Below are 12,499 nucleotides of genomic sequence, written 5' to 3' on the forward strand. Positions count from 1 at the left end.
TATGTGGAAACTGTTTCTCTGATGTTAGTTTTTAAAAGAAAACATGTATGCTTTTCTCCAGACACAAAATTAACAATTTCTTCCTGAGCACCTTTCAACGGGTTTGGCTGGAAAAGGTTAATGAAAAAACTCAGTATGACAGGCTTATATTCGTTTTAATGGTAATGTAAACTGTGAAGAGATCTGTTCATTCTCTCCATACTCCTCCTTTGTTGACCATGATTTAACGTTATCATAAAAACAAATTTGTACAATTTTTTTTTAAAAGAATTCTGATTGGTCAGATTTTGAAGAAAGATGACAAAAGCTCTGTTCTACCAGAAACCAAGACCAGGTCTTGATGACTCTGGTCTTGACCTTCATCTTCCTTTTCTCTCTTTCCCGCCTCACCACCTTCATCACATTTGGTAAACACAACTGCTGTTCAGTGGCTAATATTCCCAGAAGTCAATCCTGGTTTATAGGGAACAAGTGGCTAATGCTGGTTATTCAGTGTTCCCAGATACCAAGGTCATATACTAAGGTCACAGCTAGAATCCAGGAGGCCCACAGAAGGCACGTTAATGAGCACAGCATGACCACGTCTTGTCTTCCTAAGTGAAAACTGGAACACCTTGCTGGTGTGGTGCTTTGGAGACCCTGTAAAGAAGCAATCCTTTGCCCTTTTCCATATATCTGGAACAGAACCACTCACCATCGGCCTGATTTGGACTGGATTATCTGGACAGACAATTGGCCAAAAGGAGCAACTTTTGCCTTATTAAGTGAATACTTCAGGACCATTACTTGGTCTAATGAATTATTTCTCATTAGAGGGGAAATGTAAAGGCTCTGTGAGATTAGGGTAGGACTGATTACAATTACAGCCATGTCTTGTACTAACCATTGTTATTTTCAGAAGGTGTTCCAGGTATACAGGAACTGCCATGTTAGAGGGTTCTTGTTTCTCTGAAATTAATGCTATGGTTTGCTACTGGCTACCCTGACCAATCAGAAGATAAGAATTGTACAAAAGACTGTCCTGCTTACTAACCATTATCGCCCAAACTAAAATAAGGTGTTCCATGGATCCCTCTTGACCTCACTCTCACCCCTTCCGCTCAGGCACCGCTCTATTAACCTCTTCCTCCATGGCTATCAGAGATTTTGGATAGAAACAGAGGAGTATTCCTTTGAAGAGAAACTAGTACAGGATTTGGCTGTAAGTACTGACTCAACTGGGAGGAGACATGGGTGTGAGTGAATCTGATTTTTGTATTCATGTGTGTGCGTTAGTTAAGCATTCACAAAGAACTGAGTGTATAAATTTGAAATGAACTAACTGTATAAATTCTCAGTGGAGGCCCTGCTAATGGTCATAAAAGCCAAAGGATGAATTTACCCTTAGAGGTGCTAGCACTATTGTCATCCTCCTCATCGTCATCATTAACAACTAATATTTCTCGGGATGCACAACCATGCCATGGGGGTTTAATGCTAAGGGAAGTTTTGAGCACCATTGGTTACAGGAGGCCACACCAGCTAGGGCCTGTGTTGCCAGTCAATAACTCTGCTTTGGAAAAGGCGCACCTGTATCCCTTTCCTGCATCTCACATGTCTTTGGTTGACCCTTCAGCAAATTTGGCATGCTCTGTCTCTCACTGACTTCATGCTCTAAACTCGCCATTAAGTCGATTCTGACTCTTAGCTACCCTGTAGGACAGAGCAGAACTGCCCCATTGAGTTTCCAAGGATCGCCTGGTGGATTCGAAGCACCGACCTTTTGGTTAGCAGCTGTAGCTCTTAACCACTATGCAACCAGGTACAGCCACTCAAAATGGCACGCAAGAGGGAGAATAGCTCATTGCAAAAGCACCCCAGAGCCTCCTCCTAGTTCAAAGGGAAAATAAACCCTCCTCTCCCTTGGCTAGCCCTTGGTTCTTTTTTCTCCTTGTCTTCATTTCTCTCCCCTATTAATCTTTTTCTCTTTTCACTTATTCTCTCCATTAGCTTTGCCTGTGGTTCTCATATTCACCTTTTTCCACATTTCTTTCTCTTTCTACCTTTCCCTGTCTTTCTCTGTTTCCTTTCCTCTTCCCTCCCCTTTTTATTTAAATTCTTTCAATTTCCACCCATTTTTTTTTTTCATTTGTCTTCATGCTTTTTATTCTTTTCATGTATTCCTGTTGGTGAGAAAGAGAGTTCCTTGGTTTTCCCGGTTTTGTGATTCCTGTGAGCCTGACAACGAGCATCACTTTGGCCCTCGAGTCTTCTGAACCATTCACGCAACCTATGCAGTTTGCACCAATTTACCAAATATGGTCCACCCTGCTGGCTCTGCCGCTGACTAGAAAATTTACTTTTACCTCAGGCACTAGCTGCTATCTCCCTTTCCACAAAAGGAAATAGAGAATAGATTTGATAAGAGCAGAAACTGCAAGGCTTGCAGCTTTGGGATAGCATCTCTTGGGAGCAAAAAGATGTTTAGAATTGAGTGAAGTTAGGAAAGAGAGTTTTTCTGGGTTGAATCCAGAGCAGTACTAGACACAAAATAGCCACAGTATTTGGTAGCTCTTACTCCACCGTTATCTCTAGCCCGGATCTCCAGGAGAAATTTCAGATGTTGGCCTGGGAGACCCAGTCTCTTGAGTGACTCTAGGGTTTCCCTCCTGAACTGGGGTGCCCAGAACTTGCATGAGATTTCTGCTGATTGGAAACAGTAACTCCTCCCCTGTGACCAGGCTTTTTCTTTTTCTTTTAACCTTTAATTAGAATGTTTCTTTGATTGGCTGAAAAAAATATGTATCTGTCCCAAGCCTTGCATCCTTAGGGCTTCTATCCTGAAATGAATCTATGACATAGTGGTTTCTTTTTTGTGCTTTTTAGTCTGATGCAGTCTGTGCCTTGCACTTGACCGTCTCTGTTTCGCATGCAGTTGCATGGCACATGCTGAGACACATGCCTAAAGCCTGTCTCTGTCGGTTTGTGTAGAAATCTCCCAAGGCGGAAGAGGAGGAGGAGGAAGAGATGGAAAAGCCACCAGACCCACTTCATCAGATCATTCTCCACTTTAGTCGCAACGCACTCACTGAGAGGAGGTCAGCATCTCCACCAAACCTTCCTCTTGCAGATGGCAGTGGGTGGAGAGGGGATGCCACATTTGAGCAGTGCCCCCCTTGCTGCCTTATTATTGGCTGTCAAAAAACACCCAAGGAGACAACATCAAGCCACAACCCTCTCATCATAATACCAGACACTGAGTCTGGAGATTAAGCAGCCTGAAACAGCAACCCTCAACCCTGAATTATATGTCAAGCCAAAAGTGATTCACATTTTCAGAGTGGGTTCTAAGAATTGGGGTTGGGGAGGGGGTTTCTAAATACACTGGGTTACATATCATTTAAGATGACTAGTTTTTTTGTTTTTGTTTTTGCTGAGTCAACAAAGTAACCTGCTAAATATTTCCTCCATTCTTTCCAGCAAATTGGAAGATGATCCTTTGTACACCTCCTATTCCAGCATGATGGCCAAGGTACACCTGGGTTTTCGGCCCACTATCGCACTCTTTCTGTCTTCAGGCACGTGTGAACTGTGGTGCTGAGACTCAGTCAAGACCTAGGCTCCAGTCATTGGACAGTCCATGTGCCATAGGGATGGCTTTAGGAATCCACTATACCATCCCCCTAAGGAAACCTTAGTGGGTGCTGGGGGCTAGGTTCACATAACAGTGCTAAAGCCAGGTAATGAAGCTGATGCATACAGACTATCTTTGTGTTTTCAGTCAATGTTCAGAACACGTCAAACAGTTCAAACATATCTGCAGGTGGAGGAAGTACACAGTACGTTTATAAACAGGGCTAGAAACTAAAGGGAGATCCCAGTGTTCAGGAAGAGGCCAAGTAACCAGAGATGGTGTCTCTGTGTCACCTAGAGGGATGGGACTGCTGGAAGACTGAGTGGATTAGGAAAGTGCTCCTTCTCCAATGGAAAACTATCGTGTTGGGCAGGAGGGCGGCTCCATTGGAGCACGGGGTACCTACTCCTTCACCCAGCTGCTCCCCAGGGCCACAGTGGGAAGGGACACTTTAGAATTCATGGCCCTGGTGTCCCCAGTCTTATTGCCTAGCGCTGGGTTCTACGTCTAGAAAGGGACAGCTCCCATCACTCCTGTCTCTCCATTTATACCAAAACTTTACTAGGTAGAAGCGTTAAGGCTTGTGGTTAAAACAAATAGATTCCCATTGATTAATTGATCTTGGTGTTCCCAGATCTGAACCCTTGGTAACTGTAAATATGGCATTTAGAATGTTATGTTGCCCTGCAATGGTCAGAATGTTCCTGGCTTTACCAAGTGCTGAGTCCCTGAGCTGCCTGTGGATTGTGCCCTGTCCCCTGCCCTTACACAGTACAGCAGAGTTTTGTTTACTTGACTCGCCTTTGATTTGGCTGTTTGTCTCTTGCCTCCTGTTCTCCACGGAATCCAGAGTTGTCAGAATGGGGAAGATGAAGAAGAGGAAGACAAGGAAAAAACATTTGAAGTAAGTTTTCACTAAGATTGAAAACGGGGCCCCTCTCCAAGGCCAACAAGCCGGGCCTCCAGAAGTGGATGCTGATTTTAGCATGTGTGGTTCCCCCACCCACCATGTGTATCTGAGTTGGCAGATCTGCCTTGATGAAGCACACCTATCAGCTGTGCTTCTGTTGTCTGCCTGTCTATCTGCCCAACTAGAGGAGCAAGCCACCAGTCAATCGGCATACCATTGCACTAGTTTTGTTTTTGTGGGAAACTTTATACTTTTACCCAAGTATCATAAGAGGAGCCAGAGAAGTACAAATTCCCACTTACCCTAAAATTAAAAATCAGAGTAATGGAAATACTGGGCTGGATTTTGCACTACTATTCTGTAACTAGGAAACCCTGCTGGCGTAGTGGTTAAGAGCTACGGCTTCTAACCAAAAGTCCACCAGGTGCTCCTTGGAAACCCTATGGGGCGGTTCTACTCTGTCCTATAGGGTCACTATAAGTCAGAATCAACTCAACGGCGATGAGTAGTCTGTAAATGAAAAGTGACAGTCATTTTGATTTTGAGGCCACGGAGAACCACTGAACCTCCCCAAATTCAACTATCTTAGTTAACTTTTACTCTTTTATAGAAAAAGTATACAACAGTAAAAGTAAATTAATGTAACTACAGCTCTGGAAAGCCTTGTCACTCTAGTAACCCACGTTTGGTAGATAGTCGCTGTTAACTAAATTTGGAGCATTCTACACAAGTGGGTGTTTCCTAATTCAGACAGGTACACTCCCATTGATCCCTAGGAGGTTTCCCCATATGACGTAGCACTAAAGATAAACATATACTAATCTCGGGGTACTTCCTATAAGTATCAAAGGAGAATAGACTGTGATATCTGTCAGTACAAAAAGTGGAAAATTCATCATCAAAATATGAGTGAATTATGGGTGAACTGTTTTGAAACCCTAGGTAGTGTCAGAAAATAAATATCAGAAATGTGCTTTCTCAAAAATTACACATGTTGCTTTCCTTACGTAACCAAAGTTTCTCTCTCTCTCAACTTACCTCACCACAGTGGATTCCCTGAGAAAGGGGTTAACAGAGTTTTCCCCTGTAATTTTTTTCCCACAGGAGAAAGAGATGGAGAAGCAGAAAACGCTTTATCAGCAAGCCCGGCTGCATGAGCGGGGTGCTGCTGAGATGGTCCTCCAGATGATAAGTGCCAGCAAAGGTGATTTCCGTGATTCTTGGCTGGGCCCGTGTAACTACCATAGATATATCATACAATGACATAAGTCATTATTAAACAGCCTTGATATGAGTCAGAACTGACTTGTTGGCAATGGGCTTGGGCTTGATGAAGCCCATAGGCATGATGGACCCTTTGTTTCCTTGGTGATTCAATTGCATCTTCACCATGGCAGGTGAGATGAGCCCTATGGTGGTTGAGACTCTGAAGCTGGGCATCGCCATTCTGAATGGAGGCAACACTAGTGTACAACAGGTAATGGGGACTCATGGAGGTTTGGTAGAGTGCCAGTGGTATTTCAATTTGATAAATGTCATACTTGAGGGAAGAGGTGTTGAATCTGCTGCAGAGGGCAGCCACCTAGAATCAGTTTGGCTTGTGTTTGTCTTTGGTGGCCAATTATCAGAGTAGCTGGGAGCACAGACAGAATCAGCGCTGGAAGTCTACAGACAAATGTGTGTAGGCGATAAAAAGGTTTTACCAGAGTTAAAAAAAAAAAAAAAGGTTTAGTTTTTTCATCATTACATGATTTTCTGCAGAAACATAACTCTAGGGGAAGTTTCTTTTTCAGGCAGGCAGCTGTGTAATTGGAGTCCTAAGCCTTAAGTGTTTATTTTAGTCCTTTCACTTATTTAGTTGTGTTGCTGTGATCAAGGAGCTCAATTGTTAAGTGGGGTTGATAATCCCACTCACCTACTGCGTTGGTGTTTGTCCTTCCTTCCCTCCATTCATTCATTCATTCAACAGTTGTTTGCTAGGCTCTATTCTAGGGGGTGTAGTAGGGAATAATACAAAGAAAACCTCCTGACGTTGGACAGCTTCCATTCTAAACCAAAACCAAACCCATTGCCATTGAGTCAATTTACTTATAGCGATCCTATAGTCCTCCAGAGGAGAACAGGGTTTCCAAGGCTATAACCTTCACAGAGGCAGACTGCCATATCTTTCTCCCATGTTGCAACTGGTGAGTTTGAACTGCCAACCTTCCGGTTAGCATCTGCATACTTAACCACTGTGCTACCAGGGCTCCTCGCATCCATTCTAAACCAAAAAACCAAACCCGCTGCTGCTGAGTCGATTCTGACTCATAGCAACCCTGTAGGACAGAGTGGAACTGCCCCGTAGGATTTCCAAGGAGCAGCTGGTGAATTCAAACTGCTGACCTTTTAGTTAGCAGCTGAGCTCATCCATTCCAGTGAGGGTTAAATAAGAAAACACACAGAAGCATACAGTCGAGTTCCTGATTCATGGTTTTCACTCAACAATCTGAATTGAAACTGGCTGCAGAAGACAGACACGCACAGATGTCTCCTGGACTCTCCAGGCTCTTGCTGAAAAACATCTGTGTGCCCAGGAAGGTGAAACCTCAAACTGACCTTAACATTCACAAGAGTGATATCTCAGGGCTTTCAAGAATCTCCAATCTGTGACTACCATTATAGCATAAATTTCTCCCTCTTCTCTTGCCACCCCTCTCTGTAGCCTTTCTTGCAGGACTTGTATTTTTTAACAAACAAAATTTTCATTAATGTCAGACAAAGTTCCTGCCTTCCCAGCAACAAAGGAAACAAAGTCTCATTGTGAAGGAGATGCTAAGTTCTCAACCAGCTATGCTCCTTATTGACTTAAGCTCCTTGCCCCTGCATGCCAAGCTCATAGCATAAGCCATTCAGATTTTCCCTCAGCAATTTTTTTTAACTTTCTTTTTTTTATTTTATTGTACTTTAGATGAAGGTTTACAGAGCAAATTAGTTCCTCATTAAACAATTAATACACATATTGTTTTGTGACATTAGTTGCCAACCCCATGTCAACAGTCTCCCCTTCTTGACCTTGGGTTCCCCGTTACCAGCTTTTCTGTCCCCTCCTGCCTTCTTGCCCTTGCCCCTGAGCTGGTGTGCCCATTTAGTCTCATTTTATCTTATGGGCCTCTCTAATCTTTGGCTGAAGGGTGAACTTCAGGAGTGACCTCAATACTGAGTTAAAAGGGTGTCTGGGAGCCATACTCTCGGGGTTTCTCCAGTCCCTGTCAGACCAGTAAGTCTGGTCTTTTTTTCTGAGTTTGAATTTTGTTCTACATTTTCTCCAGCTCTATCAGGGACCCTCTATTGTGATCCCTGTCAGAGCAGTCCGGTGGTGGTAGCTGGGCACCATCTAGTTGTGCTGGACTCAGTCTGGTGGAGGCTGTGGTAATTGTGGTCCATTAGTCCTTTGGACTAATCTTTCCCTGTGTCTTTGGTTTTCGTCATTCTCTCTTGCTCCAGATGGGGTGGGACCAGTGGAGTATCTTAGATGGCCTCTCAGAAGCTTCTAAGACCCTAGACACTACTCAACACAGTTGGATAGAGAACATTTCCTTTATAAACTGTGTTATGCCAATTGAGCTAGATGTGCCCCGAAACCATGGTCCCTAGCCCTCAGCCCAGTAATTCGGTCCCTCAGGGAGTTTGGATGTGTCTGTGAAGCTTCCATGACCTTGCCTTTGTCAAGTTGTGCTGACTTCCCCAGTATTATGTACTGTCTTAACCTTCACCAAAGTTACCATTTATCCATTGTCTAGTTAGTGTTTTTCTCTCCCAATCCCTCCCCTTCCTAGTAATGATCGAAGATTGTTTTTTTCTCCCTCAGCAATATTAAACATTACTACATCACAGTCCTCCAAGTAGGAGAAGTTTCAAACAGTAAATTCATAATATCAGTGGGCCTTTATGATATAAACATGGCCCACCCCAAGAGATTTTCATTCAGTAGGTAGAGGCTGGGCTTAGGCATATAGGTATGGTTTTTTTTTTTTTTAAGTCCACAGGTGCTTCTGATACTTAGCCAGGAGCTGAGTCATGTGCCTGCCATTTCTCCATCATGACTTAGAGGGTCAGGAGTTGTGGTAAATAGCTATCATTACTTTTCCCTTGCAGAAAATGCTAGATTACCTAAAAGAGAAAAAGGATGCTGGATTCTTTCAAAGCCTTTCTGGTCTTATGCAGTCTTGCAGGTAAATATGGAGAAACCCACCCATAGCATTTTTTTTTTTTTAAACTCTTCACTATTCAAGGGTAAAGGGAGGAAGGGGTCACAAGATAACTAGCTTATGGTAGAATTATTGAAAGAGGAGTCACCTACCTGAGAAAGCTAAATGGATAGGGGGTGTTCTCCCAGGCTTCAGGAGGGTTGCATGAAAATAGCAATCAGAGAAAAAATATAATCTCTGTAAGTCACTACACACACACACACACACACACACACACACACACACACACGCCTCCCCCCCCCCTTTTTTTAATAGCCCTTCTCACCTTTTGTTATGTTGTTTTCTTTGGGAGCTAAGCATGCACAATGAGTTTCTTCTCAAACATATTTGTAGAAAAGAATGGAAAAGAGAGGACGTTATCCTCACTATTCACCAGGCTATGTTTTCATTAGACACTTTGTTAGTCTTTATCCTTAGCGATTTTTGGAGCCTGAATAGGTGTCTGGTGGGTACATACTTGACACATCCATTTTGACAGAGTACATCTTGACATGGGAACATTTTGACATAGCCTAAAAAACAAAGCATTGAACTTCCAGTTTATGTTACCAAGTTGTGTAAGCTTCACCTCCTGGCTTGACTAACCCCATACAGATAACCATATGTAATCAGAAGTCATAAGTTTACCATATTTGCTTATTTCAGAAATGAGCCAGCAGTCTTTTTAAGAAAAGTATCGACGTATTCTGAAAATTCACATGTATTTTAAATTGTCTGTGATGAAATCTAAAAGAAATCTGAATAACTATTATCAAGTTTATTTGCCTGCAGTTAATATGCTTAAATATGGGACATTATGTTTTCCATTTGAAAATGTGGAGGATGGACATCCTTTGTTTTGGTGGACTTTATAATTTTGCTAACCTTATTTCATTAGGTAAATATTGTACCTAATATTTTTTTTTTTTTAATATTGCAATATGATCATATTGCAGTATGATCCCTGATTCTTAGCTCCATATTGCACATGAAATTCTCAATTACATTTCTAAGAGTTCTGTAGTCTGTAATATTTAATATTGCTAAACTCCTTTATAATGATGGTTTGGGGGACAGGTGACATACCCTTAGAAGCCAGCCTAGCCCTATTCTAACAGTTCTAAGATACCCTTTTTTTTTTGCTGATTATAAAAACAATACCAAACCAAAATCAAACCAGACTCATAGTGACCCTTTAGGACATAGTAGAATCCCCCCATAGGGTTTCCAAGGAGCAGCTGGTGGCTTCGAACTGCGGTTCTATTGTGGCTAGTGGCTGAGCTCTTAACCACTGTGCTACCAGGGTTCCAAAGCTAATAACTACTTGTAAAATAGTGGAGAACACCTAGACACCCATGTCTGTAGAAAGCTTAATCTTAGCCATTAAAAAAAAAATACTGGCTCCTAAATGATAATCTCTATCATAAAAGGGTCTGTCCCTTTGAAATCTGGAATTTTGTAGCTCTCTCCGTCAGTATTGATCCTAAACACTGAAAACCAGGATTCCTCATGATTCTTAGAGAAAGTAGGTAAAGGTAGAAGGCAAACATTAATTGGTGCATTTTAAAGTAAACTTTCCCTTGAGAAATCTCAGAAACAGAGGGTTTCCACCTTTTAGGTAAGCCTTTATGAATTACTCAAACTGGGCAAACAATCGTAGTCATCAGAAGTGTTTTTGACTGATCCATGCATGTGACAAGGTCTGTGAGCTACAGGCACACTGAGACAACATTGCTTGGCACAAAGCCAAAGAACCATTAGACTTTCAACTGCTAATACTTAGTCCACGTATGCATAATACAAGGACAGGATATTCCCTGTCAATAGGTATATTGTTGTTAGAAATCCATTCTCCCAGTATGCATAGCCCTGAACCATGTTTTCTTTTGTCTATTAAAAAGTGTCCTTGACTTGAATGCATTTGAAAGGCAGAATAAAGCTGAAGGCCTGGGGATGGTTACTGAAGAAGGAACACGTAAGTGATTACTGAATGTGAAGGCCGCTGTCTTCCTGATTAAACTCTTAGTTAACTATTTCTGGTTAGAGCCCCTGCTCACTGCTTCAAGGATTTGCTCCGTTTCAGCAAAGCATTTCCATCAGTTGCTTTGATAAAGCCTGCATCCAGGCTAGATGTGTTCATTCATAAGCCAGTTTTAACCAAAGACAGTTTGTCACGTTGCTGATGGTTTTCTTACTTTGTATCCTTTTATTTTTCTCTCATGACCAGTCATTGTTCGTGAGCGTGGTAAGTTTGAGTTTCTGGCCTGACCTCCCGCTATGTACTGTGAATCCTAAGAGATCTTATTTAATTGCCTCTGTGTAGATTTTTTTTTAGTGTAGACATATTTTAGGCTTGGTGGTTGCATGTCAAGTTTAACTTAGCAGTTCGATGCTTTAATTAAAGACGTGTGTTCCATCTGTAAAGCATGGGTTATGGACTGTGAACCGTTTGCTGTCATTAGCCTAGTTGTTTTGATTACAAATGCCACTGGAGCTAAATATTTTAACTTTGTTGGGCATTGCAGCCTCCGCTCATGCTTAATCCAGTTTATCAACACTCATCCAAAGTTCCTTCTCTAAACCCTTCGGATCCAGCTCCTTTATCGTTTTTGCAGTCATTTGCATTGGAAGGTGTCCAGTGTTGAGAAGCCAAACAAATGTTCATCAGTATTTTGTGTTTTCAAGGTGAAAAAGTGCTCCAGAATGATGAGTTTACACGCGATCTCTTTAGATTCCTACAATTACTCTGTGAAGGACATAACAGTGGTAAGTAGAACAGATTGATTTGTCAAGAGAAAGCAACATTCAAGTGCAAAATTATGATTCAGTTCAGGATGCCCTATTTGATATAACCAGTTGCTAAGTCAAATACATCTGTTAATTCCATGCCTAAATAAAAAAACCCTATCTAAAAAGCCTTTTCACTTCATAAAAAAAATAGCTAATGTTATTTAGTGCCACAAAAGCTAAGCTCCTTCCAGAATATTCAGGTGGTGAATCTAAACACCCAACCCTTTCCATCAGTTCCCTTAGGGCTCATTACCAGTTTCTGGTGTCACTAGGTTGGGAATGTTTAGGGTGGAGGTCTGGGATAGGCCCCTGCAGGACCTGCTGGGGCCCAAACATGGTTCCCGATAAGGCCCTATACTTAGCGTGTCTTCTGAGCTCAGCTGAGAGGGTGTGGCTGGCTCTCTCAGCATGATTCAGGTGGGCTCTGACCCAACACTGGTGCTCTCAGACTTCCAGAACTTCCTGCGGACTCAGATGGGCAACACTACCACCGTGAACATCATCATCAGTACGGTGGACTACCTTCTGCGTCTGCAGGTGAGAGGGAGGGCCTTGGCCAGCGCCTTGGAGGGTGGTGTTTCTCACATACGCTTTCAAAAGCTGAAAACAGTTTCACAGGGTCAGGGAAGGCCCAGGATACAGTTAAACCTAAAAAAAGGAAGGCCTCGTAATCTATGTACACACACTTATGCTAAGTCAGAGGCCTGAAAGATGTATTTGAAGACTAAAGAGGGGTGGGTGGGATGGTTAAGTACCAAGCCATCAATTGTAAAATCCTGGTTTACTTTAGTTTTGCCAGTGAAAACCTAGCTGCAGTGACCAAGAGCTTGCCAAACAGCTTGTGAATGAGAAGAGACTTTTTCACTAGGAAAAAGGAGTTAATCAAAGTGGTGGGAATAAGCTTACAACTTGTTAGTGCTGAAAAGTCTCTTGGTTTATCTGTTTGAAGGAAAATTC

At 42.4% G+C, this 12,499-nt stretch overlaps 1 protein-coding gene across 1 annotated transcript in view; it reads left to right on the forward strand.

Moving 5' to 3' along the window:
* The window catches only part of RYR3 (ryanodine receptor 3), a 446,068-nt gene that overhangs the window by 404,644 nt on the left and 28,925 nt on the right, over positions 1-12,499 (forward strand). The window contains exons 76-85 of the mRNA XM_064291963.1: positions 1,105-1,201; positions 2,971-3,077; positions 3,460-3,511; positions 4,464-4,517; positions 5,628-5,727; positions 5,921-6,000; positions 8,661-8,737; positions 10,654-10,727; positions 11,438-11,518; positions 11,991-12,079. Coding sequence (XP_064148033.1) covers positions 1,105-1,201; positions 2,971-3,077; positions 3,460-3,511; positions 4,464-4,517; positions 5,628-5,727; positions 5,921-6,000; positions 8,661-8,737; positions 10,654-10,727; positions 11,438-11,518; positions 11,991-12,079 — 811 coding nt within the window. The remainder of the gene's footprint in view (positions 1-1,104; positions 1,202-2,970; positions 3,078-3,459; positions 3,512-4,463; positions 4,518-5,627; positions 5,728-5,920; positions 6,001-8,660; positions 8,738-10,653; positions 10,728-11,437; positions 11,519-11,990; positions 12,080-12,499) is intronic.

The sequence above is a fragment of the Loxodonta africana genome, chromosome 10 (genome assembly GCF_030014295.1).
Source record: "Loxodonta africana isolate mLoxAfr1 chromosome 10, mLoxAfr1.hap2, whole genome shotgun sequence".
Taxonomy (NCBI): domain Eukaryota; kingdom Metazoa; phylum Chordata; class Mammalia; order Proboscidea; family Elephantidae; genus Loxodonta; species Loxodonta africana.